We start from the raw sequence: 25,774 nt of genomic DNA on the forward strand, positions 1-25,774 counted from the left end.
TGCTTCCTACTCACTCACTGGGGACACCTCACCATCTCTCCTGCTCATGCATCACCATGAGCTGCTCATATCTTCACTTCTATCAGACCCAATCCTCCCTTTGTCCCATTGGCAGGGGACCCAATCTCTCATGGCCAGGTGGCCAGTGCTGGGTGGTGGGGATGGGGATCCTCTCCCCATTTGAGGAAAATGTGTTAGCATTTAATGGAGAGGAGGGGAACTGCTCAGCTGGGGAAGTGCAACTGTGCAAGAGAGTTATATTGTGCTGCTCTCCTGACCCATTCACTCATTCTTTTCTGAACAAGCATTGAGTCCTTTTACACAACTCATTCCCAGTCTCCTCTTACATGGACAATAATGGGATCCAGGGATTCACTGAGAACCACCCAGATCCCTGTGGATCTCAGAGCTGTTCACCCACTCCCCATTTAGATCATGAGGTTGTTTTTTATTCTTTCTTCCAAAATGGACAATTTCCCAATGTCCCACATTGTATCCATTTGCCAGATCTTTGTCACTTAGCCTCTGATATCATTTTGTAGGCTCCTTATGTCCTCTTCACAACTCACTTTCCTGTCTATCTTTGTGTCATCAGTAAATTTACATCCATACCTGCGATCCCTCCATCCAAATCATTTCTGTAAATTGGAAAGAGTTGAGAGCCCAGCACTGACCCCTGTGACATACCGCTGTCACATCCTGTCAGGCTGAAAAAGACCCACTTATTCCTACTGTCTGCTCCTGATCACCAGCCAATCTTCTATCCAGGTCACTACATTACCCCCAACACCATGGGCTTTTCTTTACTGCAATAACATTTGATGTGGCACCTTATCAAATACCCTCAAGATTCACTGCCCTTCTGCAGCCTTTGTGTCCCATTTCCCCGTCTGCCGCTCCTCCCTGTACATTCAGATGTGGGTCCTGATTGCTGACACCACGGGCTCCTCTCCTGCCTGAGCAGCTGCCTGGTCTCTGCCGGTCCCTCCGAGTGCCAGCGGCTTGGGGCATTTCTTCCTCAGCCAGCTGCGGAGCTGTGGCAGTGAGGTGCTCACCAGCTTGTGCTCCCACACTCTCTAAGGCTAACCTTCCCACCGAGGTCTCAGGGTCAGAGCCTGTGGGGTTTGTAAAAGGCAGCCTTGGTGACCATTCCTCTGAGCCCTCAGGGGGCGAGGTGGTGGCTTCTACAGGAGCTGGGCCTGTCTCTGTAGGCCCCACAGAGAGGCTGGCTTTACCTGCAAGACATAGAGAGAGAGAGTGACAGTGTCATGGCCACTGGTTGGAAATGATGTGCTCTGATTGAAACCAACAATGCACTTCACGGGAGAGTGGGAGAAAAGCACAGCACAAGCTTGAGGAACAAACCCTCACTTTCCTCTTTACCGCCTTAAGGACTCAATACTGATTTCCACAACTCAGACCTTGACTTTATGATGGATCTGGGTAGGTTACTCTTCGGAGGGTCGGTGTGGACTTGTTGGGCCGATGGGCCTGTTTCCACACTGTAGGGAATCTAATCTATCTAATCATATCTCTTCTGCATTTTTCTTTAATTCCTGCAATCTCTTACATTTTCTTACATTCTCAGCTGCATTAGGCACACAGCTTTCTTGTTTGTGTCTTATTTGTGTTGCTCTGAGTAGAGTGGAACCACCCACTTATTTTCACACCTTAATTTCGATGCATTTTACACCTTTTCTTTTCCTCATTCAACACCATTAATAATGGTCTTGTCTTTACATGGGGTCTCAGCAGTATCTCCCCCATCTTCTCCCTCTGTCAAAACAGTAAAATAACCCATTTTCACGCCCCTTTCAGCTCTGAGTTGAAGCATTATCTCTGTTTCCCTCGACAAGGATGCTGCTTGATCTGCTGAGTCTCTGCAGCATTCTGTGTTTCTTTCAGTTTTGCAGCATCAGCAATATTTTGTTTTAACTGAACTTCTGATGTCTGATCCTATCCTCCTCACAGTTCACTGTCTTTCTGTCTAACCTTGAAATCTTCTCCTTCCTATGTAACATATTTGTCTATGTCATTTATGCATGTATTACAAAGATCAGTGTTCCTAACACTGGCCATGAGGGAAGAAGAATAATGTATCTTCCTGCAGTCTATCTACCTTCTCATCAACCTGTCTCAGGGATGTTATTACTCATCTCTGGAACAGTCGGGATTTGAACCCAGGATCTCTTGCCTGGGATAAGATCACTGCACCAGAAGAGCCCTCTCCCTGCAGCTAATCATTACGTGCACAGCATTTCTCTCTGAGGTATGTCCCTCAGCCAATGGCATTCCTCCTTCAATCGGATGTTTACATTTTCCTAAATAAGTCAATTAAATAGCATCTCTCCTTTTGAAAGTCTACATATGTAACATGAAATATGTGAAACTCAGCTAATTCCAGTTACTTTATCTAAGAACTCCATCAAGTCTTTAATACCTGTCATTTGTTAAATTCTTCTTCAAAGAATAAAGCCACAATTTATCTTGGATCATCAGGCTGCACTATTTGCAAACTTCCATGCCTCTTGGCCCACTCCCATTTTTTCATGTTCCTTTACTCAGCAACGTTCACACATTGTTGCGGCTGTACAGGACATTGGTTAGGCCACTGTTGGAATATTGCGTTCAATTCTGGTCTCCTTCCTATCAGAAAGATGTTATGGAACAGGCTGGGGCTGTTTTCCCTGGAGCGCCAGAGGCTGAGGGGTGACCTTATATAGGTTTACAAAATTGTGAGGGGCATGGATAGGATAAATAGGCAAAGTCTTTTCCCTGGAGTCGTGGAGTCCAGAACTAGAGGGCATAGGTTTAGGGTGAGAGGGGAAAGATATAAAAGAGACCTAAGGGGCAACTTTTTCACGCAGAGGGTGATACGTGTTTGGAATAAGCTGGCAGAGGATGTGGTGGAGGCTGGTACAATTGCAACATTTAAGAGGCATCTGGATAAGTATATGAATAGGAAGGGTTTGGAGGGATATGGGCTGGGTGCTGGCAGGTGGGACTAGATTAGGTTGGGATATCTGGTCAGCATGGACGAGTTGGACTGAAGGGTCTGTTTCCATGCTGTACATCTCTATGACTCTATGTCCCTAAAGAACAAAGCCACAATTTATCTTGGATCATCAGGCTGCACTATTTGCAAACTTCTGTGCCTCTTGGCCCACTCCCATTTTATCATTGTTCCTTTACTCAGCAACCCTCACACATTCTATCCAGACCAGGGAAAAGTTTTACATTTACAAAGTCTGGGACAAAGGCACTGGATTGAAAGGAGTTCAATGAACCTGTTTGTTCAGTGACTGTAATTAATGTCACTCTCTGTGGGCCCTAACTGAGTCTCTGGATGGATTCCTCCTTCTATTAATAAATGAGTCTCAGCTGCAACGTTCCTCGAAACAGGGAGAGATGACAGATCAGAATCTGAGGAGAGCAGACTGCAATGTTACCACAATGGGCAGGAGTCTCTCTGGGACAATTGACTATTTTTCTGCAAATTATCACCAAATGTATTTGGAACGTCGGATCCGATACATACTTTGGATTATTCAACACATTTACTATCCGACTCTCGCTGCTGTTGGTATTCCTAGTGAGTATCTCTGTCTGGCTGGTAATTCTGTGAATCATGATGTAACCTTATTACAATTCTTGTCATTTCCTATTCCCCAACTTTCATCTTTTAGAATGGGTTTCCTACACTGACATGCACACACTCACTCTGCCTTTCCTGCAAGCACACCTTTCAGTTTATGGAGAGAATCTGTATTGCAGAATTATATTTTATTTTGCTCAAAAAATGCATAACCTATCATCAATCCATGTAAGATGCTGTAAATCTCACTTTAGAATTACAACCAGTCAGACAGACTTTAACCTCACACCTTTAATGCATTGTCTGAGCTGAGATGACACCTTTTGTTGGAGAATCTGAATTTATCTTGAGAATGTGACTTAAAAGGAGTTTGTGATTTACCTAATAATGAAATGAAGTTAGGAAACCCATTCTAAAAAAATGAAAGACTTAATCTGAGATTGATTAAGATATTTGAGCCCCATGACACTGAAATCTTTTGCAAAAATTTCTGCATCTTATAGTCCTGCTCCATAACCACCTGATGAAGGAGCAGCGCTTCGAAAGCTAGTACGTCCAAGGAAACCTGTTGGATTATAACCTGGTGTTGTGTGATTTTTAACTTTGGAAACATTTCCAGGTTGAGTTCCTGTTGTCCCTGCTCTGCCCAACTGCCCAGTCCATTGATATCCTCCTGCAGGTTACAGATACCCTCCTCACTTTTTACCAGCCTTCCGAGTTTCATGCCACCTGTGAACTTCTTTATCATATTCCCCTGAATTTAAGTCTAAATCATTCATCTACAAAACAGACAGCAAGCTCCCAGCACCGTGCTCTGTGAAACCCCACTGATATCAGACTTTGTGTTAGAGAAACATTCCTTAACCATTCCCCTCTCCCTCCTGCCTCTCAGCCAGTTTTACATCCAGCAGGTCACTTTACCTGGGATCCCATTGGCTCTTACTGTCTTGACCAATCTGCATGAGGGACTTTACCAAAAGCCTTGCTGAAGTCCATGTAGGCCTCATCAAATGCACTGCCCTCATCAACACGCCAGGTTACCACCTCAAAAGGTTATCAAACACAAACTTCCTGTAACAAATCCTGTATCTGAGTAATTAATCTCTCTTCAGGTGCAGATATAGTCTCCCTGCACTGTCCTTTTGGTCCCCTTTGTTGATGTATTTCTCTTGCAGCTGTGAGACTGAAAGGGAACCGAGATTGTCGAGCTTGCTGTTCTGAAACCACGTTGGGAATTGGGGGCAGATGCCTTAAGCCAGTGTCTGCAGCCTGACAAGGCCACATGGGGAAATCCTTTTCCAATGCAGGGAGGCTTAGCAGGGAGACACCTCGACAGTTATGGCAATCTCTGCAGTTGCTCTTGTTCATGTACAGGCTCACAATCCTTGCATCACACACTCCCTATGGAAATGTCCCCTCCTCCAGAAGAAACAGAGAGGTTAGTGCAGAAGCTGCAGGAGTGGGGGTTTCTGTGCTTGATGAGGACTGGGAAAAGTGACTGGAGCTTTGTCCATGAGTGTGTGTCAATAGCTTTGCTAAAGCCCTCCACTGTTGGTTTGATTCCCAGCTCTGAGGTAACAGGGAGGCTTTTTAATGGTGTCTAGAGCTTCCTCAGTGACAATGTTCTCCCTGCGTTATAGCTCAAGGCGAGGATCTCCCCATCTCTCCAACTATTTGTTACAGAGGGTGATGATCTCTCCTGCCTTTGTTTCAGTTGAGCTGTTTCTTTTCCTCATGCATCTTTCACTTTCCCCATCCCTTCATCCGTACATTTCCCTGTGATGGAGTAGCTGTGGATATTCCTGCAGGGTTAGGAATGTTATTATTGGATCGTTGCTCAGCATTCTCTTGGACTGTACTTCAAATGGTTCTTTCTGAATTCTCACTCAGATCTCTCTTGTAATCGATGAGAGTGGAACTTTTGCCTTCAATGACAGGCTCTATCACAGTAATGTTAGCCTTAAACCTGTCTGTGATGTTCCAGTGTTGCTCCTTGTCTGTTCAGGGTGTGGTTTTATAGATGATGATGTCTCACAGAATGTGCCATTTCACTTCTGCTCTCTGAGTGGGAATGCTGCAAAGTGTCTTTTAGTCAAGTTGTGGAAAAGTTGCTTATAAATTGAGAAAGTAGTGTGTCTGATGTTAACATGAGGGCAGTGTTTCTGCTTTGAATGAAAAAGACCTTCAAGAGCTGTATAGTTAATTTGATCCATATCAGAGAGATGTGTGTCTCAAAGCACAAAATATTTCTGTTTTTCAGCTCCTCCTGAGTGTTCCCTTTTGGTTTTCAGGGCTGCCCTTCCATTCTCGCTAACTCCTTTATCAATTGATGCAGTCACCGTGTGGCATTACCTTCTGTGTTTGTCTTCATGGATATTTTCATTCATAAACAGATCTCAGGAAACTTATTAATATTATCAATAACCACAGTGTTAACCCACAATAAAGCCACAATATTTCGGAAAAACATTCATTTCCTGGATGGATGCTGTAGTCAAATTGACACTAAACAAAAGGCATAAGTTTGCAAAATGTTTTTTCCCAAAATAAGTGACACATAATTCACGGGACACAAAAAGTTACAACAATAAACATGCTTCCTGCAGACTGAAGGAGTGACCGTTCATGTGTTTCCACACATAGTCACAAAGTTGGAACAGTTTTTAAACCAATTTGTTGCTACCTACTTTTACTGAGATGTGAGAACATAAATATTTATTTGTTTATTTATTATTCAATCAAATAAAAATATCAGATGTCAATTTCTGATTTAAATATAACAATTGGCTCCATCTACATGACAATATAATCTACTGAAATTCTCCCAAAGAGAAGGCCACATACGCTCAGGGACTAAAGCTAGAAATACAGTCTACTTGCAAGCAATTCATCAGCTCAGTGACTTTGTCTTACCCTCATTCCTAGTTCGTGGCGGTTTCTTTTGTTAACAGATCTGAATCCAATCTCTGTTCTTTGCAAAGTCCCCCGTCTCCCACTTCACTTGCAACCTCTCTCTCTCGACCACCCCCTTGAAGTTTTTATTCTCTTCCTCTCTCTCTCTTTCCAATCTTGCTCTCTCTCTATCTCTCTGTCTCTCTCTCTCTCTCTCCCTCCCACTGTCTTGCAGTGTCAATCTCTTGCTTCCACCCCCCTCCTTCCTGTCTAACCTGTTATCATGTGACCTCTCCATGTTCCCTCTCCCACTGGGTTCCCATTGTCCCCTGAGACCCATTGTAGCCTCCCCATAACATCCCAATCCCCTCAAGGCCTCATTGTCTCCTCCCAGGTTCCTTGCAGTTTCCTTCTTGCCTTTACACCACCCCTTGACCTGTCTGCAATGACAGGCTTGGCTCCTCCCTCTGGCTCTCCCTACCAGATCTTTCCTCCATCCACCTGTTACTAGCCCACAGGCCACCTTCCCTCACAGAGAACCTTCTTTTCACACTTACCTTGCTGCATGCTTCCCCCGCCTTCAATAGAGTGATAGAGTCATAGAGATGTACAGCATGGAAACAGACCATTCGTTCCAACCCATCCATGCCGACCAGATATCCCAACCCAATCTAGTCCCACCTGACAGCACCCGGCCCATATCCCTTAAAACACTTCCTATTCAGAGACCCATCCAAATGCCTCTTAAATGTTGCAATTGTACCAGCCTCCACCACATCCTCTGGCAGCTCAGTCCATACACGTACCACCCTCCGGGTGAAAAAGTTGCCCCTTAGGTCTTTTTTATATCTTTCCCCTCTCACCCTAAACCTATGCCCTCTACTTCTGGACTCCCCGACCCCAGGGAAAAGACTTTGTCTATTTATCCTATCCATGCCCCTCATAATTTTGTAAACTTCTATAAGGTCACCCCTCAGCCTACGATGCTCCAGGGAAAACAGCCCCAGCCTGTTCAGCCTCTCCCTATAGCTCAAATCCTCCAACCCTGGCAACATCTTTGTAAATCTTCTCTGAACTCTTTCAAGTTTCACAACATCTTTCCGATAGGAAGGAGACTAGGATTGCACGCAATATTCCAACAGTGGCCTAACCGATGTCTTGTACAGCCGCAACATGACCTTCCAACTCCTGTACTCAATACTCTGACCAATAAAGGAAAGCATACTAAACGCCTTCTTCACTATCCTATCTACCTGCGACTCCATTTTCAAGGAGCTATGAACCTGCACTCCAAGGTCTCCTTGTTCAGCAACACTCCCTGGACCTTACCATTAAGTGTATATATCCAGCAAGATTTGCTTTCCCAAAATGCAGCACCTCACATTTATCTGAACTAAACTCCATCTGCCACTTCTCAGCCCATTGGCCCATCTCATCCAGATCCTGTTGTAATCTGAGGTAACCCTCTTGTTTCACTCTTGCATTCATCATTGATAGGCACATCAGTAAACCTATCAGCAGCACGGATGGCCATACATAGCCTGTGATTGATGGAGCAGCTGCTCTCCATTCTCACCCACTTCTGGTTACTCTCGGAACATGATAAACAGCACAACTGCTATCTCATCCAGCATTCTTTTGACAAGTGTTGGATGCATTTCATCTGAACCAGGGACATGTCAGCCATTGATTCTAAGAAATTCCTGAGCAACATTTCATCATGTAATTGTGTCTAATTCATCCCTTCCTTTCAACTTGTTATTCATACTCATTTCTAGAATGTTATTTGAAAGACAGGCACAAAATATATGTTTGATGAATCCACTGTTTCTTTATGTCCCATTATGATGTCATTACTGGATACAATAACACATTTGAAAATCTCAATACGCTCTGTAACTTATTAACTGTAACTATAATAAGGTGTAACTTTACGCTTGGTTTAACATAACGTGTTCTTGTTTATTTTCCTTTCTCATAGTTAACACAGTGACAATAGTGATTCTGTCACAGAGAAAGTGTGATCTTTCTAAATGTGTCACTCGCTACCTGGTGGCCATGGCAGCAGTGGATGTATTGCTTATCATTATTGATCTGATATTGAGGCACATTCCAATTATTTATAGAAATGAATTTACATTTCTGCAGACCATCCCTGTGTGTAACATCCACGCCGTCCTGGTTTTTGCAGCTATGGACTGCTCTGTCTGGTTCACTGTCGCTTTCACCTTTGATCGATTTGTGGCCATTTGTTGTCAAAAGATGAAAGACAACTATTGCACTGAGAAAACAGCAGCCGTGGTTCTGGGAACAATAACTGTGCTCAGCTGTTTAAAGAACATTTCCTGGTATTTTATGTTAACACCTTGGTATAAGCTGAGGAACCAGCCCTGGTTTTGTTTGGCTAAAAGGTATGTTATGTTATCGCGAGTCTGGGGATCGATTGAGCTTATTCACTACATTCTGACCCCAGTGCTCCCATTTGTTCTGATTCTGCTGCTCAATGCTCTCACTGGGAGGTACATTTTAGTGGCCAGCAGAGCCCGCAGGAGACTCCAGTCTGACAGCAGGGGACAGCATTCCAAGGACCGACACTTGGAGAGCCGAAGGAAATCCATCATTTTAATGTTTGTTATCTCAGGGAATTTCATCCTGTTATGGTCAATGTTTGTGGTGTATTCTTCATGGAGACGATTGTATCGGTTGGGTTATAAGGCTGTAATTTTACATTACTTTGTACGAGATATAGGATTCATTCTTCAGCTCCTGAGTTGCTGCACAAACACGTGTATATATTCCGTGACCCAGACTAAGTTCAGAGAACAGCTGAAGAACATGATAAAACAGCCTTTTGCTCAATTAGTAATATTTATGAAACGATGCAATGGATTGATGTATTCTGGGATCACAATTGAACACTCCAGGCCCCTTGGGTCAGTGATAAAGACACAGTGAGGTCAGTCTGCTCTCCCTGATGTCTGTGAGACACACAAAGTAGGTTCAGTCAACACTCCCCATGATCCCTGAAACAGACACAGTACAATCGATCAGACCTTCCTGAATCAGTGAGACAAACACAATGCTTTCCCTGGGTAAATGACAAACGTTGGCCCCTATAGACACTGTGCATCACTCCTTATGTTGAATAAGAGTCATAGAAAATGGAAACAGACCCTTCAGTCTAACTCATCCACGCCAACCATCTTCCCAAGCTAAACTATTCCCACCTGCCCGCACTTGGCTCATATCCCTCCAAACCTTTCATATTCATGTACATATCGGAATGTCTTTTAACCCTTGTAACTGTACCTCCACCCACCACTGTCTCTGGCAGTTAATTCCACACATGAACCACACTCTGTGTAAACAAATTACCCCTCATGTCCTTTTGAAATCTTTCTCCTCACACCTTAAAAGTATGCCCCCTAATTTTGATCTCCCCCCAAGAAAAGTCCATTGTCATTCACCTTGTCTAGGTCCCTCATGATTTTATAAACCTCAATAACGTCATGCATCAACCTCCTGTGCTCCAGTGAAGAAAGGTCTCTGTCCCTCCAGTCTACTTTGATATCTCAAACACTCCATTCCCGGCAACACCCTGGTAAATCATTACTGAACCCTCTCCAGTTTAACAATATCCTTCCTGCAACAAGGCAACAGGAACTGCACACAGTCCTCCAGAAGGGACCTCACCAACATCCTGTACACAATCAATATAACGTCCCACACTCAGGAGCAGATATCCCTGTGCAAAGATCCTGAACTGCACTTAAAATAATCCAGCAAATATCTCTATAATTGTCAACACGGATGAAACTTTACGTGATTACAGTGCATAACAAAAAGCAAAATTATGATATAAAATGGCGACAGCAAATGTTACTGAAATCATTGCAGCAAATATTGTTTAACATGCTCACAACAAAGAACATTTAAACTGCTCACTCTGTGTAATATTTAAAAGACAGGGATGACAGTCACTGATGTGACCCCATCTGAACTCGCTCCTTCCTTCTCAGAGGCAATTCAGCATCAGCAGCAAATGCTGACTTTCCCGATGATATCCACATCGTGTGAATGAATGTCTGTGTAAACATTCTTGAAGAATTGACACAGATAAAAACTGATATAAGGCATCATAGTGATATTCAGCTCCATGTTTTAAACTTCGTGTACCACAAATAATACCTGATAAAATAAGAGCAAGTACTTGGTGAAATATTATTTGATAGTCATTTGATATTACAGAACTTGAGCATTGCTGGAAAAGACATTTTGTCAGAGCTTATGTTTTACACACATTAGGATAATTTGCAAGAATACAGTTGAACAGGAACATTGATACTCTACAAGGGAAGAGTGCTGATTGCTTGGCAAGTAGACTCTAATGGAGACATTGCTGTCAAAATGCACCAATCACTGATGATTGATCGTTGACCCCCGGGGTTTGTTTAAATTTTAAACCAAGTAATTTGACTCTGATTAATTACAGCATTGCTCTATAAATAAAGAGACTGGGAATGGCTGTGTGCTTTTTGCTGAATTCGAACAGAGTTAATGAATGTTTCTACTCTTTTCATCTGCAAAGAACAGGTTTCTGTGTATTCAACTTTGTATCTTCCAGTATGCACAAGTATCCTACACTGTGAGCCCAATTGACAATCCTAACTCACATATAAACATATGAAATTGGAGCAAATATAGACTATTTGGCTCCTCAAGTCTATCTGTGTGCGTATGTGCAATGTTAAGTCCCACTAATGTCCCACCAAACTTCTAACTTAACATCAATGTATCTGTTTTATGGGATGGTGTTCAATTAAAAAAAAGATAAGCACTGCAGATGCTGGAAATCAGAAACAAAAGCAGAAATGGCTGGAAAAAACTCAGCAGGTCTGGCTGCATCTGTGGGGTGAAAACAGAATCATCGTTTTGGGTGAATGACCATTCTTAAAAACTGATTGCTGATGACAAAAGGTTAATATTTATGCTGAAGGTGGGCTGGGTAGGGAGCTGTGATAGGGCCCATGGAGGGAGAGAGAGAGAAAGAGAGAGAGAGAGAGAGAGAGAGAGAGAGAAAGCAATCAAAGGTCTGTGTAAAAGTCAGTCTGGGAGAGTGGATAGCTGCTAATGGGGATCATGACAGGCTGACAATGGGTTGCATGTGGTCGTATCCTGTTGGGAAGCGATGCCAAAGAGGATCAGCCAAAGACTGTTCCAAACCTTGCTTTTGTGTGGGCCAGTCACCCATTTGCCCAGCTCAGTTTGGAGGCAATGTCAATGATACTCCGGCTTCCCCAGTGTGATACAACATTTTCATACTTTTCGTGTTGCAATAATTACAAGCAACGTTGATGTCAGTGTTCCTTCTCCCTTAATCTATACTTCCAATCCTGTGAAACACCTGATCAATGATGGACATCTCAATGGACAGCCTTAGGTTCACAAGATCTCAAGATATTTACCGGACATCGTTTTCATCGGGCTTTGGGTTCTCACAACATACCCCATTGATCTACATTCCAAAGTTAACGGTTATAGTCTTTCTCAGACATGTCCCAGACTTGCATATCTCAAAGGGCACCTTGAGTTCTGTTATTCATTGTAGTCATTGACATCCCTATTAAGTTCTGTTCCTCATCTTGTATTTCCCTTGGCTTCATCATCGGAGATACAAAGAAATGTTAGTTCCTACTAATTGCTGTAAGATTCATAATATTAGTTCTAGTATACATTCAGTTAGATGTGAAGTTGTATGTTCTCATCTGTTGCTAGAATTCCTTCGCTAATACGTGTTGAGCAGTTTCTCTCTCTCCATGTTATAACTGCCTATCACTTAAGCACCTTTTAAATTCTGTTATACAGTTTATTAACCTGATTACTTGACAAACAAAAGGATATTATTTCTTATTAATTGTTCTAAAAGTTGTACTATCATTTCCAATAAAGTTATTTGGTTAGACGTAGTGCTGGAATTCTTTCGCCATTGAGTTGCGAGCAGTTTCTGACACACTTGATCTTGGATGGTCCGATAAACATGGCCCCTCTCTCTTACGGCGGCACTAGAGCTCATTCTAGTCACATCCTGTCATCTGGGAAGGAAGTTACTGACCCTACTCTAAATATTTCAACTCTAACTCTTTTCCCTAAGAAGGCAACATTTATGTCATTAATAAGACGACAAACTCAATCACACTCCATCAATGTGGGGTTATGTTTTTCTTTCTTGTGCAGGACTGGCAGCTCAATGTTCCAGTGTGTAAATGCATGAGGAAGGATAAAAGGGAAGGCAAGAGAGGATGGGGTGTTGTGTTTTTGATGAGGGAGAACATCGTGGCAGGACTCAGAGAAAGGACACTCTTCAGGGTTTGCCACTGAGTCTATATGGGGAGAACTGAGAAGTAAAAAGGGGGAGTTCACTTTGGTAGCATCGTACTCTCGGCCCCCCAGTAGTCAGCGGGAGATAGAGGAGCTGAAGCAACAACTGGGTTGGAACAGCAGAGGATATTAAGTTTCCTACCATCGACTGGGACTGCCACAGCTTTAAGGGCTTGGATGGAGAGAAATTTGTCAGGAGTGTTCAGGAAGAATTTCCCATGCAGTATTAGGTGTCCTGACCAGAGAAGGGGCAAAACATGACCTCCTCTTTGGAAATAAGGCAGGGCGAGTGACGGAAGTGTTCATAGGGAAGCACTTTGAAACCAATGACCACAATTCCATAAGTTTTAGAATAACTAAGGAAAGTGTAGGTATGGTCCACGAGTTAAGTTCTAAATTGGGGCAAGGCCAGTTTTGATAGTATTTGATCAGAGCTTTCAAAAGAGTTTGGGGAAGGCTGTTTACAGGTCAAATGAAGTTTGGTAAATTGGGAGATTTTCCGAACTGAGATAATGAAGAGTTCATGGCCAGTATAGAAGAGTGACGAGGAAGGTTGGCAAGAGTAGAGGGGCCTGAACGACTCGAGCTATTGAGGCCTTGATCAAGAAAAATAAGGAGAAGAATGATATGCCCAGGCAGCTGGGATGTAGTGAATTCCTTCAGGAGTATAGAGGGAATTGGAATGCACTTAAGAAATAAATCAGGAGGGCTCAAACGGGACACAAGATGGCTTTGGCAGAGAAGGTAAAGGAGAAGCCAAAGAGATTCAAAAAATACATGATGGACAAAAGAGTAACGAGAGACAGAATAGGATCGCTTAAAGGTGAACAAGTTCATCGATGTGATGAGCTACAAGAGATGGGTGAGATACTTAAATGAATATGTCTTGTCAGTATTCTCCATTGAGAATGCAGAGATGTTAGGGAACTTGGGGAAATAAATAGCGATGCCTTGAACAGAATCCACATTCCAGAAGAGGAGATGCTGGAAATCAAAAGACACATTAAGGTAGATGAATCCAGGGGACCCATTGAAGTGTATCCCAGGATTTTGGGGGAGTCATGGAGGAGATTCCTGTATCATCGACAGCCACAGGTGAATGGACCAAGGATTGAATAGTGGCTAATGTTGTGCCAGTATTTAAGAAAAACTGAAGAGAAATTCCTGAGAAATACAGACCAGTGAGCATAACATCTAACGTGGAATTCTGAGAGATAGGATCGAGAGGCATTTGGAGAGGCAAAGATTCATTTGGGATAGTCAGCATGGTTTTGTGTGGGAAATCATGTCTCACAAAATTGATTAAGCTTTTTGAAGGGGTGACTCGGAAAGTAGATCAGGGCACAGTGATAGACTTTATGTGCATGGATTTTAGAAACGCCTTTGATAAGGTACTGCATGGTAATTTGGTGAGTAAGGTTAAATCTCACAGAATCCAGAGAGAGCTAGCCAAGTGGATACTTGAAGGTAGAACACAATGGGTGGTGTTAGAGGGTTGTTCTTCAAACTGGGGACCTGTGAACAGCGGTGTGCCACATGGAGTGGTGCTGGGTACGCTGTTATTCAGCATTTCTTGATATAAGCTGGATAAGAATTTATGAGATGTGATTATAGGTTTATGGATTCCATAAGATTGGTGATATAGTGGACAGTGAAGAAGGTTATCTGGCAATACAGTGAGATCTCAATCAATTGGGTCTGTGGGCTGACTGATGGCACATGGAGTTTAGTTTAGATAAATGCGAGGTGTTGGAGTTTGCTGGGTCAAACCAGGGCAGGACTTACCCAATCATTGGTCAGATCATAGGGAGTGACATAATAAGGAGATCTAGGGGTACATGTTCATTGCTCCTTGAAACTGGAGTCACAGCTCGGCGGGGTGGGGGGGGGGTGGGCGGGTTCATGAAGTCTTTCAGAATGCTTGCTTTCATTGGGGAGAGCATTGAGTATCAGAGTTGGGATGTCTTGTTGCAGCTGCACAGTTGAAGTTACTATGTGCAGTTCTGGTCACCCTCCTATCAAAGGGATAAGATTAATCTGAAAATAATCCAGATAAGATATACTGGGATGCTACCAGGACTGGAGGGTTTGAGTTTTGACGAGAGGCTGGAGAGGCTGGGACTTTTTACTCTGGAGAGGGGTGACCTTAGACCATAGAACATCAAACATTTCATCACAATACAGGCCTTTTGACCCTCAAAATTGTGTGAAACCAATCTGAAGTCCATCTGACCTACCCTATTCCATTTTCATCCATATGTCTATGCAATTACCAATTAAATGCCCTTAAATTTGGAGAGCCTACTACTGTTGCAGGTAGGCCGTTCCATATTCCTACTACTCTCTGAGTAAGGAAACTACCTCTGACATCTGTCCTATATCTATCATCCCTCAATTTGAAGCTATGTCCCCTCGTGCTAGCAAACACCATCCAAGGCAAACTGTTTTCACTGTCCATCCTATCTAACCCTCTGACTACCTTATATGCCTCAATTAAGTCACCTCTCTACCTTCTTCTCTCTAACGAAAACAGCCTCAAATCCATCAGCCTTTCCTTATAAGACCTTCCCTCCCTACCAGGCAACATCCTAGTAAATCTCCTCTGAAAACTTTCCAAAGCTTCCACATCCTTCCTACTATGCGGTGAACAGAGGTGCATGCAATACTCCAAGTTCGGCCACACCAGAGTTTTGTACAGTTGCAGCATGACCTCATGGCTGTAAATCTCAATCCCTCTGCTAATAAAGGCTAACAGACCGTATACCTTCATATCAATGCTATCAACCTGGGTGACAGCTTTCAGGAATCTACATACATGGACAAAGAGATCTCCCTGTTGTCTACACTACCAAGCATCTTAATATTAGCCCAGTACTCGGCACTCCTGTAACTCCTTCCAAAGTGAATCACCTCACACTTTTCCACATTGAACTCCATTTGCCACCTCTCAGCCCAGAGACTCCAGCCGAGTCACCTTGCCTTTTCAAGGGGCCTCCCATTGCACGGACTTGCAGATACCCCACCCGAGGCTGCACATCCAAACACTTACCCTGCTGGCCTCATGTTCAGTTGCAGCCATCTTCATTTCTGAGTCACAGCAGGATGGAAGGCAAAAGAAGGCTTCCCTCAGACACTGAGTTCCAGCCTCCTCCTCTGCACACAGGGGAACACTCAAGGATAAATGGCCCTTCTTGCTAGCACACACCCTCCCCCTGTTAACTTCTCAGAATTCACATCTTTCTGAGCCCCTGCCCAATGCATCTGCACCTATGTACCCTCCAGCACGGACCCCAATCCAGACAGTCGATATGCCAGGGTTGGGAATGAACTGGTCCCTCCTTGTATCCAGGATGTTGGTGACTCTCACTGAACCCCTCCCCCTTACATAGTGAGTTGTCTCCCTTCAGTACCGATTCCCACTATTATGTTTCCCAGCCGTCATTCCACAGGAGTGGCCTCCTTGGCAGTGCCCTACGACTGGCTGGGAGATGTGCCAGGATGGGGTGTGGTGAGACTGGCACATGTCAGATTCCAATGTCTGTGACCGTGGGCTGTGTACGGTCACCACCCAGAAACCGTACCTTGAGCTGTTGGTGCTGGGATTCCAAGCTGGAGGGCTGGAGGAACAAGCAGTGAGCTGGAGTCACCAGGTTCCCAGTCAGACTTCCACATTGGGAATTCTCAGTGTCTGATTCCTATCCAGTGGATGGTAGAATGGGAATCTGCATATTAATTCGGTGAGATTTGGTGTTAATGAGGGAGATAACAAGCGATGTCGATAAAGGCCTCTCACTGAATCTCACCTTGTTCTTGCCCCTGTATTGCTCACTAGGTTTCTCTTGTACTCTAATTGTTCACTCCTTGTTAATCTTTCAGTCAATCTGTGCAGATTTTTTTTCTGTTCACACTGCTGACCCACCAGCCAACGTTTTCACCATTATCTGCTTTTTATTGAAGTTTGATGCCAGTTTTAACACCTATGGTGTGTGCTCCATTTGAAACTTTGCCTTTCTTGGTTTGCCTGTCTTTCATCTGGATATTCTGAATTCTGTCCTTGAATTCCTGCCACCATTGACTTCCCCCTTCATCTCATTTCCCTGATCTCTTTTGGTTGTGTTACTTTCATGCTCTCACATCTGCCCTTACTTACATTTAAACACTAGTCTTGGACACCCTCATCTGTCCCTCACACTCTATGTGTCCAGTATCCTTTACCCTTTTCTCCCTCACATATTTCTCCAGTTACATATTTATAATCTGCTATTGAATCTGCATATGTCACTCTATTAGACTGTGTATTCCAAATCCGAAGCACTCATTGTGTGGAACAAATATGTTCATGTCACCCTCTGCTTCTTTTGCCAATCATATTAAATCTGTGTGCCCTGATTATTGACTTTATCGGTCTTTAGGAGTGTAGGCAATGGAGGAGACCATTCAGCCCATCGAGCCTGCTCTGCCATTTAATTTGATAGTGGCTGATTGGTCACTTCAATGCCTTTTACCCAGACTATCCTCATAACTCTTTATGTGATTGATACTGGCAGTTTTCTTGTGGTCTCCCCATCACATCCTTATGGCCTCCATGTCTCCTCCCAGTCTCCTTGCAGGTTCCCTCCTGTCTCTTCAACATTCCTGGACCAGTCTGGCTCTTTGCTCTCGCTCTCTCTCCCAGACCTGGCCTCCATCCACCTGCTCCTAGCCCTCAGCCCACCATCCCCCACAGAAACCCTCACGGGCAACAATTGCAGAGCTGCATGCTGCTCCTGCCCCAACACACAATCACCAATCTCAAGTTGTTTCTCTCTTGCATTTGTCACTGATAGGCTCATCAGTAAACCTATCAGCAGCAAGGGTGCACAGAACCAGGCTGTGATTGGAGGAGAAGTTGCTCTCCATTCTCACCAGCTTCTCAGGACTTTTGGAAATTTAAAAACAGCGAACCTGCTATCGCATCCAGCATTCTTTTGAAAAACATTGGAGGCATTTTGCCACAACCCGGGAGATATCAGTCTTTTGTTCTAATAATCTTCTGAGCAAAATTTCAGCATGATTGTAATTGTGTCTAATTCGTCCCTTCCTTCCATATTTTTATTCATACTTATTTCAGGCATATTACTTGTATTCTGGAGACAGACACAAAATATCTGTTCAATAAATCCATTGTTTGATTATGCTCCATTTATATATCATTATTTGATATAATAACACATTTGAATATTTCAATATGTACTGTAACTTATTGATTGTAATAATGTATAACTTTACTTTCAGCCAAACTTTACATGATTTTGCTTACCTTCCATTCTCATAGTTAACATAGTGATGATAGTGACTATGTTGCAAAGTGTGATCTTTCTCAATGAATCACTCACTAACTAGTGGCCATGGCAGCAGAGGACTGAATGCTCATGATCATTGATCTGATATTGAGACACATTCCAATTATTTATAAAACTGAATTTACATTTCTGAAGACCGTCCCTGTGTGTAACATCCACGCCATCCTGGTTTTTGCAGCTATAGACAGTTCTGTCTGGTTCACTGTCGCTTTCACCTTTGATCGATCTGTGGCCATTTGTTGTAAAAAGATGAAAGGCAACTATTGCACTGAGAAAACAGCAGCCGTGGTTCTGGGAACAATAACTGTGCTCAGCTGTTTAAAGAATATTTCCTGGTATTTTACGTTACATCCTTGGTTGGTGTAAGGAAAAAGGGCTGGTTTTGTTGGGCTAAAAAGTATGTTATTTTATCTCCAATCTGGGGATCGATTGAGCTTATTCACTACATTCTGACCCCAGCACTCCCATTTGTTCTGGTTCTGCTGCTCAATGCTCTCACTGGGAGGTACATTTTAGTGGCCAGCAGAGCCCGCAGGAGACTCCAGTCTGACAGCAGGGGGCAGCATTCCAAGGACCGACACTTGCATGTTCCCTCGTGGGCTCCACCACAAGTTGCTCCAAAAAGCCATCTCGCAATCATTCTATAAACTCCTTTTCTTACATTCCACTGCCAACATGATTTTCCTAGTCAACCTTCATATGAAAATGCCCCATGATCACTGTGACTTTGCCTTTCCGATACATCTTTGCTATCTCCTGGTGTAAGTTGTGTCCCAGCTCCTGAATAATGTATAGAGGCCTGTACAGTCCTCCAATCTGATTTTTTAACTTTTGTATTTCCTCAATTCTACCCACACAGTCTCTACACCGTCTGACCCTCAGTTGTTTCTTACAACTGATTTAATTTCATTTCTTACTAATACGCAGCCCCATCCCCTCTGCACACCTGCCTATCTTTTCGATAGGATGCAAACCTTGAATATTCAGCTCCTAATCATGATCCCCTCGCTGCCATTCGTTTGCGCAGTTATCCTTGTTATAAATACAAGACAGGCATCAAACTGGGTCTGAAACCTAACTCCTGGATACAAAACCACTTCCTTCCTTGAGACAAAACACCTCACGTGCTTTATTTCTTCGTCAATCCCAGCATAATGTGAGTGTTTCTAATGCAGTTTCTTGTTGTGACCCACAGACTGGTGTGGCTGTAAACCTCCACACAGTGCTCAAGACTCCTTCATGCAGTCTCTCTTACCCCTCCATGCAGTGGATGCAGGGAGGGGATGGCCACCTGGTGTGACTAAAAGACTATCAATCCAGAAACTCAGCTAATGCCCTGGGGACTCAGGTTTGAAACCTGGCTCACCAGAAGGTGGAATTTGTACTCTATTAAAAAAAATCTGTAAATAAGACGATACTGATGACCATTGCAAAACCCATCTGATTCACAAATACCCAACAGTGAAGGAAATCCACTGTCCTCACCTGGTCTGGCCTACATGTGACTCCAGATCCCCAGCAGTGTGATTGATTCTCAGTTGCCCCCTGAACAGGCCGGGCAAGCCATTCAGTTATACCAGTCATTACAAAGTCTCAAAGAAATGAAACTGGACGGATCACCTGACACCGCCCTAGGCACCGGAAAATGCAGGAACAGCCCTGTCGATCCTGCAACGTCCTCCTTACTAACATCTGGGGGATACTGCCAAAACTGGGAGAGCTGTCCCATGGGCTAGTCAAGCATCAACCTGTCATAGTCATACTCACAGAATCCTTCCTCACATTCTATGTCCCAGTCACCACCATCACCATCCCTGGATATTGCCTGACAGACCCAGCAGAGGAGGCAGCACAGTGGCTATACGGTCAAGAGGGAGTTGCCGTGTGAGTCCTCAACATTGACTCTGGACCTCTACAAGCAGTGTGGTCTGGTACGTACTGGTATGGGACGTGTACCAAAGGATCAGATCTAAGATCTGCAGTCCTGCCACATCCAGTGTTGAATGATGGTGGACAATTCCACAACTCACTGGAGAAGGAAGCTTCACTTATATTCCCATCCTCAATTATGGAAGATTGCAGTATATCAGTGTAAAAGATCCATCTCACCCCCCTCCAATGGACCCCAGCCTTACAGATGCCAGTCTTCAGCCAAATTGATTCACTTCTCGTGATTTCACGAAATGTTGGGAGACACTGGACACTGCAAAGGCTATCAGCTGTGAAAACATTCCAGCAATAATACTGAAGACATGTGCTACAGAACGTGTCACTCCCCTAGCCAAGCTGTTCCAGTACAGTTACAACAAAGGCATCTACCCAACAATGAGGAAAATTGCCCAGGTATGTCCTGTACATATTTAGCAAGACAAATCCAACTCAGCCAATTAGTACATTAACAGTCTACTCTCGATCACCAGTAAAGTGATGGAAGGTGTCATCAGCCGTGCTATTGAGCAGCTCCTGAAAAGCAAAAGCCTACTCAGTGACTCCCAGTTTGGGTTCCACCAGGACCACTCAGCTCCTGACCTCATTACAGCCTTGGTTCAAACATGGACAAAAGAGCTGAGTTCCAGAGGGGAGGGGAGAGTGACAGCCTGTCCCATCAAGGCCAATTGGACCAAATGTGGCATCAAGGGGTCCGAGCAAAACGGGAATCAATGGGGGACAAACTCTCCGGTGGTTGGAGTCAGATCAGACACAGAGGAAGATGGTTGTGGTTGTTGGAGTTCAGTCATCTCAGCTCCAGGACATCTCTACAGGAGTTCCTCATGGTAATATCCTTGGCCCAAACATCTCCAGCTGCTTCATCATAAGGTCTCCATAAGCACCTTCCCTTCCTAATAGGGTTAGAAGTGGGAATGTTCACCGTTGATTTCATAATGTTCAGCATCACTCACGACTCTTTAGATACTGAAGCAGTCCGTGTTCAAATGCAACAAGATCTGGACAATGTCCAGGCTTGGGCTGACAAATGGCAAGTAACACTCACAACACACAAGTGCCAGGCTACGACCATCACCAATACGACACAATCTCACCACTGCCCCTTGACTTTCAATGCTGTGACCATCACTGCATCCCCAATGCCAACTTCCTGGGAGTTATCATTGACTAGTAACTCCACTGGACTAACCAAATAAGCACAGTGACTACAAGAGCAGGTCAGAGGCTAAATATACTACGGTGGGTGACTCACCTCCTGACTCCCCAAGGCACAAGACGGGAGAGTGTTAGTATATTCCCCACTTGCATGAATGAGTGAAGTTAAAACAAAACTCAAGAAGCTTGACACCATCCAGGACAAAGCAACCCGCCTGATTGGCACCACATCTACAAACATCCATTCCCACCGTCTCCGACTCTCAGTAGGAGCAGTGTGCAGTATTTACAAGATGCACTGTAGAAAGTCACCAAAGATCCTCAGACAATAACTTCCAAATCCACAAACACTTCCATCCAGAAGGACAAGAGCAGCAGATATATAGGAATGTAGCCACTTTCAAATTCCCTACCATCCTGACTTGAAAATAATACGCAGTTCCTTCACCGTCACTGGGTCAAAATCCTGGAATTCCCTCCCTAATGGCATTGTGGGTCAGCTCACAGCAGGCGGACTGCAGCAGTTCAAGAAGGTAACTCACCACCACCTTCTCAAGGGGCAACCAGGGACGGGCAATAAATACTGGCCCATCCAGCAGTGCCCAGATCCCAACCAATGAATAAATAATAGCCTCTACGCACCTCCATGCTGTCATCTATAAATATTCATCCCCTGCACTGTCTGATACTCTGACTAGTGACATGGTGAACACCTGTCACTCTGCACTAAACACTGAGATAAACCTGTCAGACCAGAAGTAGCACAAAGTGAATGAGCCTTTTGAAAGTTAGCTCAGAGCCAGATGATACATCCTATGTCGCTGCATGAAATGTGCCCTTGCCCCTGACTGTGAACCAACCTGACAGAAGCAGGTACGACATCATTGTCTCTGAGCTCCACAGTGAAGGGTGAGTTAATCTGAAAGCAGCCAGAATGATGTGGTGAGTCTGGGGTTTGGTGATGCCCACACACGTGGACAAAGTGTGGGAGAGGACAGTGTTGATGGAGCATGCAGTGAAATGGTGCTGATGGTGGAGATGGATGAAGAGCTGGAGAAGCAAACAGTGAGCTCCTACCTTCAGGTAACTGCCCAGGCTTTCCTGTTGGGAACTGGCACCATCTGGTTTCCATAGGAACTGGAGGAAGGATTAGAATCTCCATCAAAATGAGGCAAGACCAGCTCCTAATGAGATAGAACAGCATGAAAATGAAGTGGTCACCCCTCACTAGTGAGATTCAGAATTGGCTGCTTCAACCAGAAAAGATACAACTGGAAATAGTTTTCACAACAAAATCTAATGCTTTCATTCTTCCCATATTACCTCACCTTTCTTGCCTTTGCTCAGACCACTCCAGGGAGCAGAAAATTCAACTCTAAAAATTACTGACAATGTTCTTGTTCATCTACTTACAGGATTGAGGATCCCATGGTTGTCCAGGCCTGATAACTTTCAATGCTGGTCATCCTGTAAAAGCCAGAGAAGACCTATCGACTTCCTGTAGGACCCCCATGGAAACCCGGAACCATGATCTGACCCCTGACCCCGCCACGTCCTGACCTCAATCTGTAACGGAATCGGCCCTGTCAGTGACTTGACCCCGAGGAAGACAACCAGCATTTGCCTGGTCCCATCTCCCATGACTACTACAACTCGAGGAGGCTCTGCCAACCAGGCCTGACTCACTTACCTCCAGGAGCAGCAGACTCACTTCACCAACTCCCGGAACTGTCCAGAAACGTGCCAGGAAACGGTGAAAACATACTGGCCTGATGGTGGTGTTGAAAAAAATACGTTTTCAAGGCACTCCTCCCGAACTTACACCTTGCAAATAACAAAATGACTGAACTCAGATCCAGACTTACCTTCCAGAGGGCACTCAGAGGCTGTTGTGTGCTGTGTTTCAAGGAGACATGGCTCACCCCTGCCATCCCTGACTGCTCCCTACAAGCTGAGGGGTTCTCCAAACAACACATAGACCACTTAGCATCCTTGGGTAAGGTGAAAGGTGGTGGGGTATGATTCCTGATCAACACCTCCTGGTGAATGGATGCAGCAACCCTGACAGGTGATTGCTCCCCTTAACCTCGAATTATCTTACAATAAAATGTACCTTCCATGAGAGTTCACCTCCGCCATCCTGGCAGCAATCTACACACCACCCATGTGGTTGTGAAGAATGCCCTGGATGAAGTTTACACGGCCATAAACATTCTGAGACAAAATTCCCGAGGCCTTACTCATCGTGGCGGTGACATCAACTGATCCAACCTCAAGAGGGCGCTGCCAACGTCCCAACCAACACATCTCCTGCCCAACTAGAGGATCCAAAACCCTGGATCAGTGTTACACAACCATCTAACACATCAACCGCTCAACCTCCCCGCAGCACACATCGGAAAATCAGATCACAGCGCTGTGTCCCTCCTCCCATCTTACAAGCAGAAGCTAAAGTGGGAGGATCCTTCTCAGAAAGAAATACAATGCTGGCCCAAGGCAGTGGAAGAGCATCTCCGGGACTGGTTGGAATCAGTGAACTGGACTGTATTCAAGTATTCAGTGGAAAACCTGGACTAGTACGCTACCACCATCATGGAATTCATTAGCAAATGTGTACAGGAGTGCATGCCAAAGTCATTCCTGGTGTTCCCCAAATGGGAACCCTGGGTAAACTGGGAAATCCACTCCCTTCTGAAAATCAGGCACTCAGCATTCAAGTCGGATTACCGAGACCAATGCAGAAAATCCAGATATGATCCCGGCGAAGCCATCAGAGATGCCAAGAGACAATACCGGACCAAGTTAGAGGTCTAAACCAACCATTCAGACACCCACTGCCTGTGGGAAGTCCAAAACAACTTAATGGTATACAAAATGAAACAGAGCAAGATAGCAGACAAAGGCACATCCCTCCCTGATGCGCTCAACACTTTCTATGCTCAGTTCAAGAAGAATGCCAGCAGCGCGGTGTCATCTGCCCCGATAGCTCCAGGGGCACCTGTTCCCTCTGTCACTGATGCTGATGCCAGATCAGTTTTCCTCCGAGTCAATCCAAGGAATGTGACAGGTCCAGACAGAGTCCCTGGCCGTTCACTCAGATCCTGTGTGGACCAGCTGGTGGAGGTATTCGCTGAAGGCTTCAACCTCTCCTGACTGCACTCCAAAGTCCCCACCTGCCCCACGAAGACCGCTACTATCCCAATACCTACGAAAGCCGGTGTAATGTGCCTGAATGATTACCGCCCAGTGGCTCTAACCTCCAGAATGCTGTAGTGCTTCGAGAGACTGGTCATGGCCCACATCAGCCCTGGTCTTCCAGCCTTCCTCGATCCCAACCCTGCCGTCATCCCTGGAACATCTAGACAGCAAGGACGTCTACATCAGACTCCTGCTCATCGACTACAACTCCACCTTCAACACCATTATCCCCTCCAGACTGATCACAAAACTCTGAGACTCTGAGTCTCGGCTCCACCCTCTGCAGCTGGATCCTCAGCTTCCTGACCCACAGACCACAATCAGTGAAGATAGACAGCAGCACCTCCTCCACGATAACCCTCAACACTGGAGCCCCCCAAGGATGTGTTCTCAGCCCCTACTGTACTCCCTGTACACCCACGACTGTGTGGGTAAATTCTGTACAAACACCATCGCCACGTTTGCTGCAGACCCCACTGTGGGAGGATGGATATCAAACAACAGGAAGGAGATAGAGGGCTTGATGACCTGGTACAATGAGAACACCCTCTCTCTCAGCATCAGCAAAACTGAAGAACTGATCATTGACGTCAGAAAGACAGGAGGAGAACATGCCTCCTTCTACATCAATGGAGCTGAGGCTGAGAGGGTGGAGAGTGTCAAGATCCGAGGATTGACAATAACCGACAATCTGTCCTGGCCTTCCCACATAGCTGTGATGATCCAGAAGGTACAACAATGCCTCTTCTTCTTCAGGAAGCTCCGGGAATTTCATATGTCCTTCAGGGCCCTCAGATGCAACAGAGAAAACATCCTGCCCGGTGTACGAACCGCTCTGCCCAGCACGGTAAGGAACTACAGGGGGTTGTGTGCTTGGCCTAGACCATCGCAGAAGCCAACCTTCCATCCATGGACTACATTTACACGGCCCGTTGCCGTGGAATGGCTGCCAACATCATCAAAGACCTCTCCCACCCTGGTAATGATCTCCTACAACCTCACCCATCAGGCAGAAGGTACAGAAGCTTGAACACATGCACCAGCAGCTTCAGGAACAGCTTCTTCCCAGCCGTTATTAGACTGATGGATGGAATCTCTAACTTCAAATAATGCTGACCTCGTTAATGTTGATCTTGCCCAGTGCACGCCCTGTGGGATGTAACCTGTACGCCTCTGTCCACGTTTCTGTTCACCCTGTGACCTGTACATCCCTGCTTACTGTGATCTACCTGCACTGCTCATAAACAAAGCTTTACACTGTACTGAG

General features: G+C 44.8%; 1 protein-coding gene across 1 annotated transcript; it reads left to right on the forward strand.

Annotated features, from left to right (window-relative positions):
* Nucleotides 1–3,408: 3,408 nt before the first annotated feature.
* Nucleotides 3,409–24,123, forward strand: LOC148148610 (putative G protein-coupled receptor 139). Its single transcript, XM_087992343.1, has 3 exons — nt 3,409–3,592; nt 8,469–9,420; nt 24,012–24,123. The coding sequence occupies exons 1-3, from the start codon at nt 3,409–3,411 to the stop codon at nt 24,121–24,123; spliced, it is 1,248 nt and encodes a 415-aa protein (XP_087848469.1).
* The last annotated feature ends 1,651 nt before the right edge of the window (nt 24,124–25,774 follow it).

This window comes from Chiloscyllium plagiosum, unplaced genomic scaffold, assembly GCF_037043375.1.
Source record: "Chiloscyllium plagiosum isolate Xiang-an unplaced genomic scaffold, Cpla_swu_hap1 HiC_scaffold_12, whole genome shotgun sequence".
In the NCBI taxonomy this organism is placed as follows: domain Eukaryota; kingdom Metazoa; phylum Chordata; class Chondrichthyes; order Orectolobiformes; family Hemiscylliidae; genus Chiloscyllium; species Chiloscyllium plagiosum.

What these genes read in the sequence shown, in the direction of transcription:
- LOC148148610 (XM_087992343.1), top strand. Translation starts at nt 3,409, where the DNA reads ATGACAGATCAGAATCTGAGGAGAGCAGACTGCAATGTTACCACAATG. An exon ending in CGCTGCTGTTGGTATTCCTA is followed by an intron (nt 3,593 to 8,468) that starts GTGAGTATCTCT and finishes CCTTTCTCATAG; the next exon opens with TTAACACAGTGACAATAGTG. An exon ending in GAACACTCCAGGCCCCTTGG is followed by an intron (nt 9,421 to 24,011) that starts GTCAGTGATAAA and finishes TCTGAAAATCAG; the next exon opens with GCACTCAGCATTCAAGTCGG.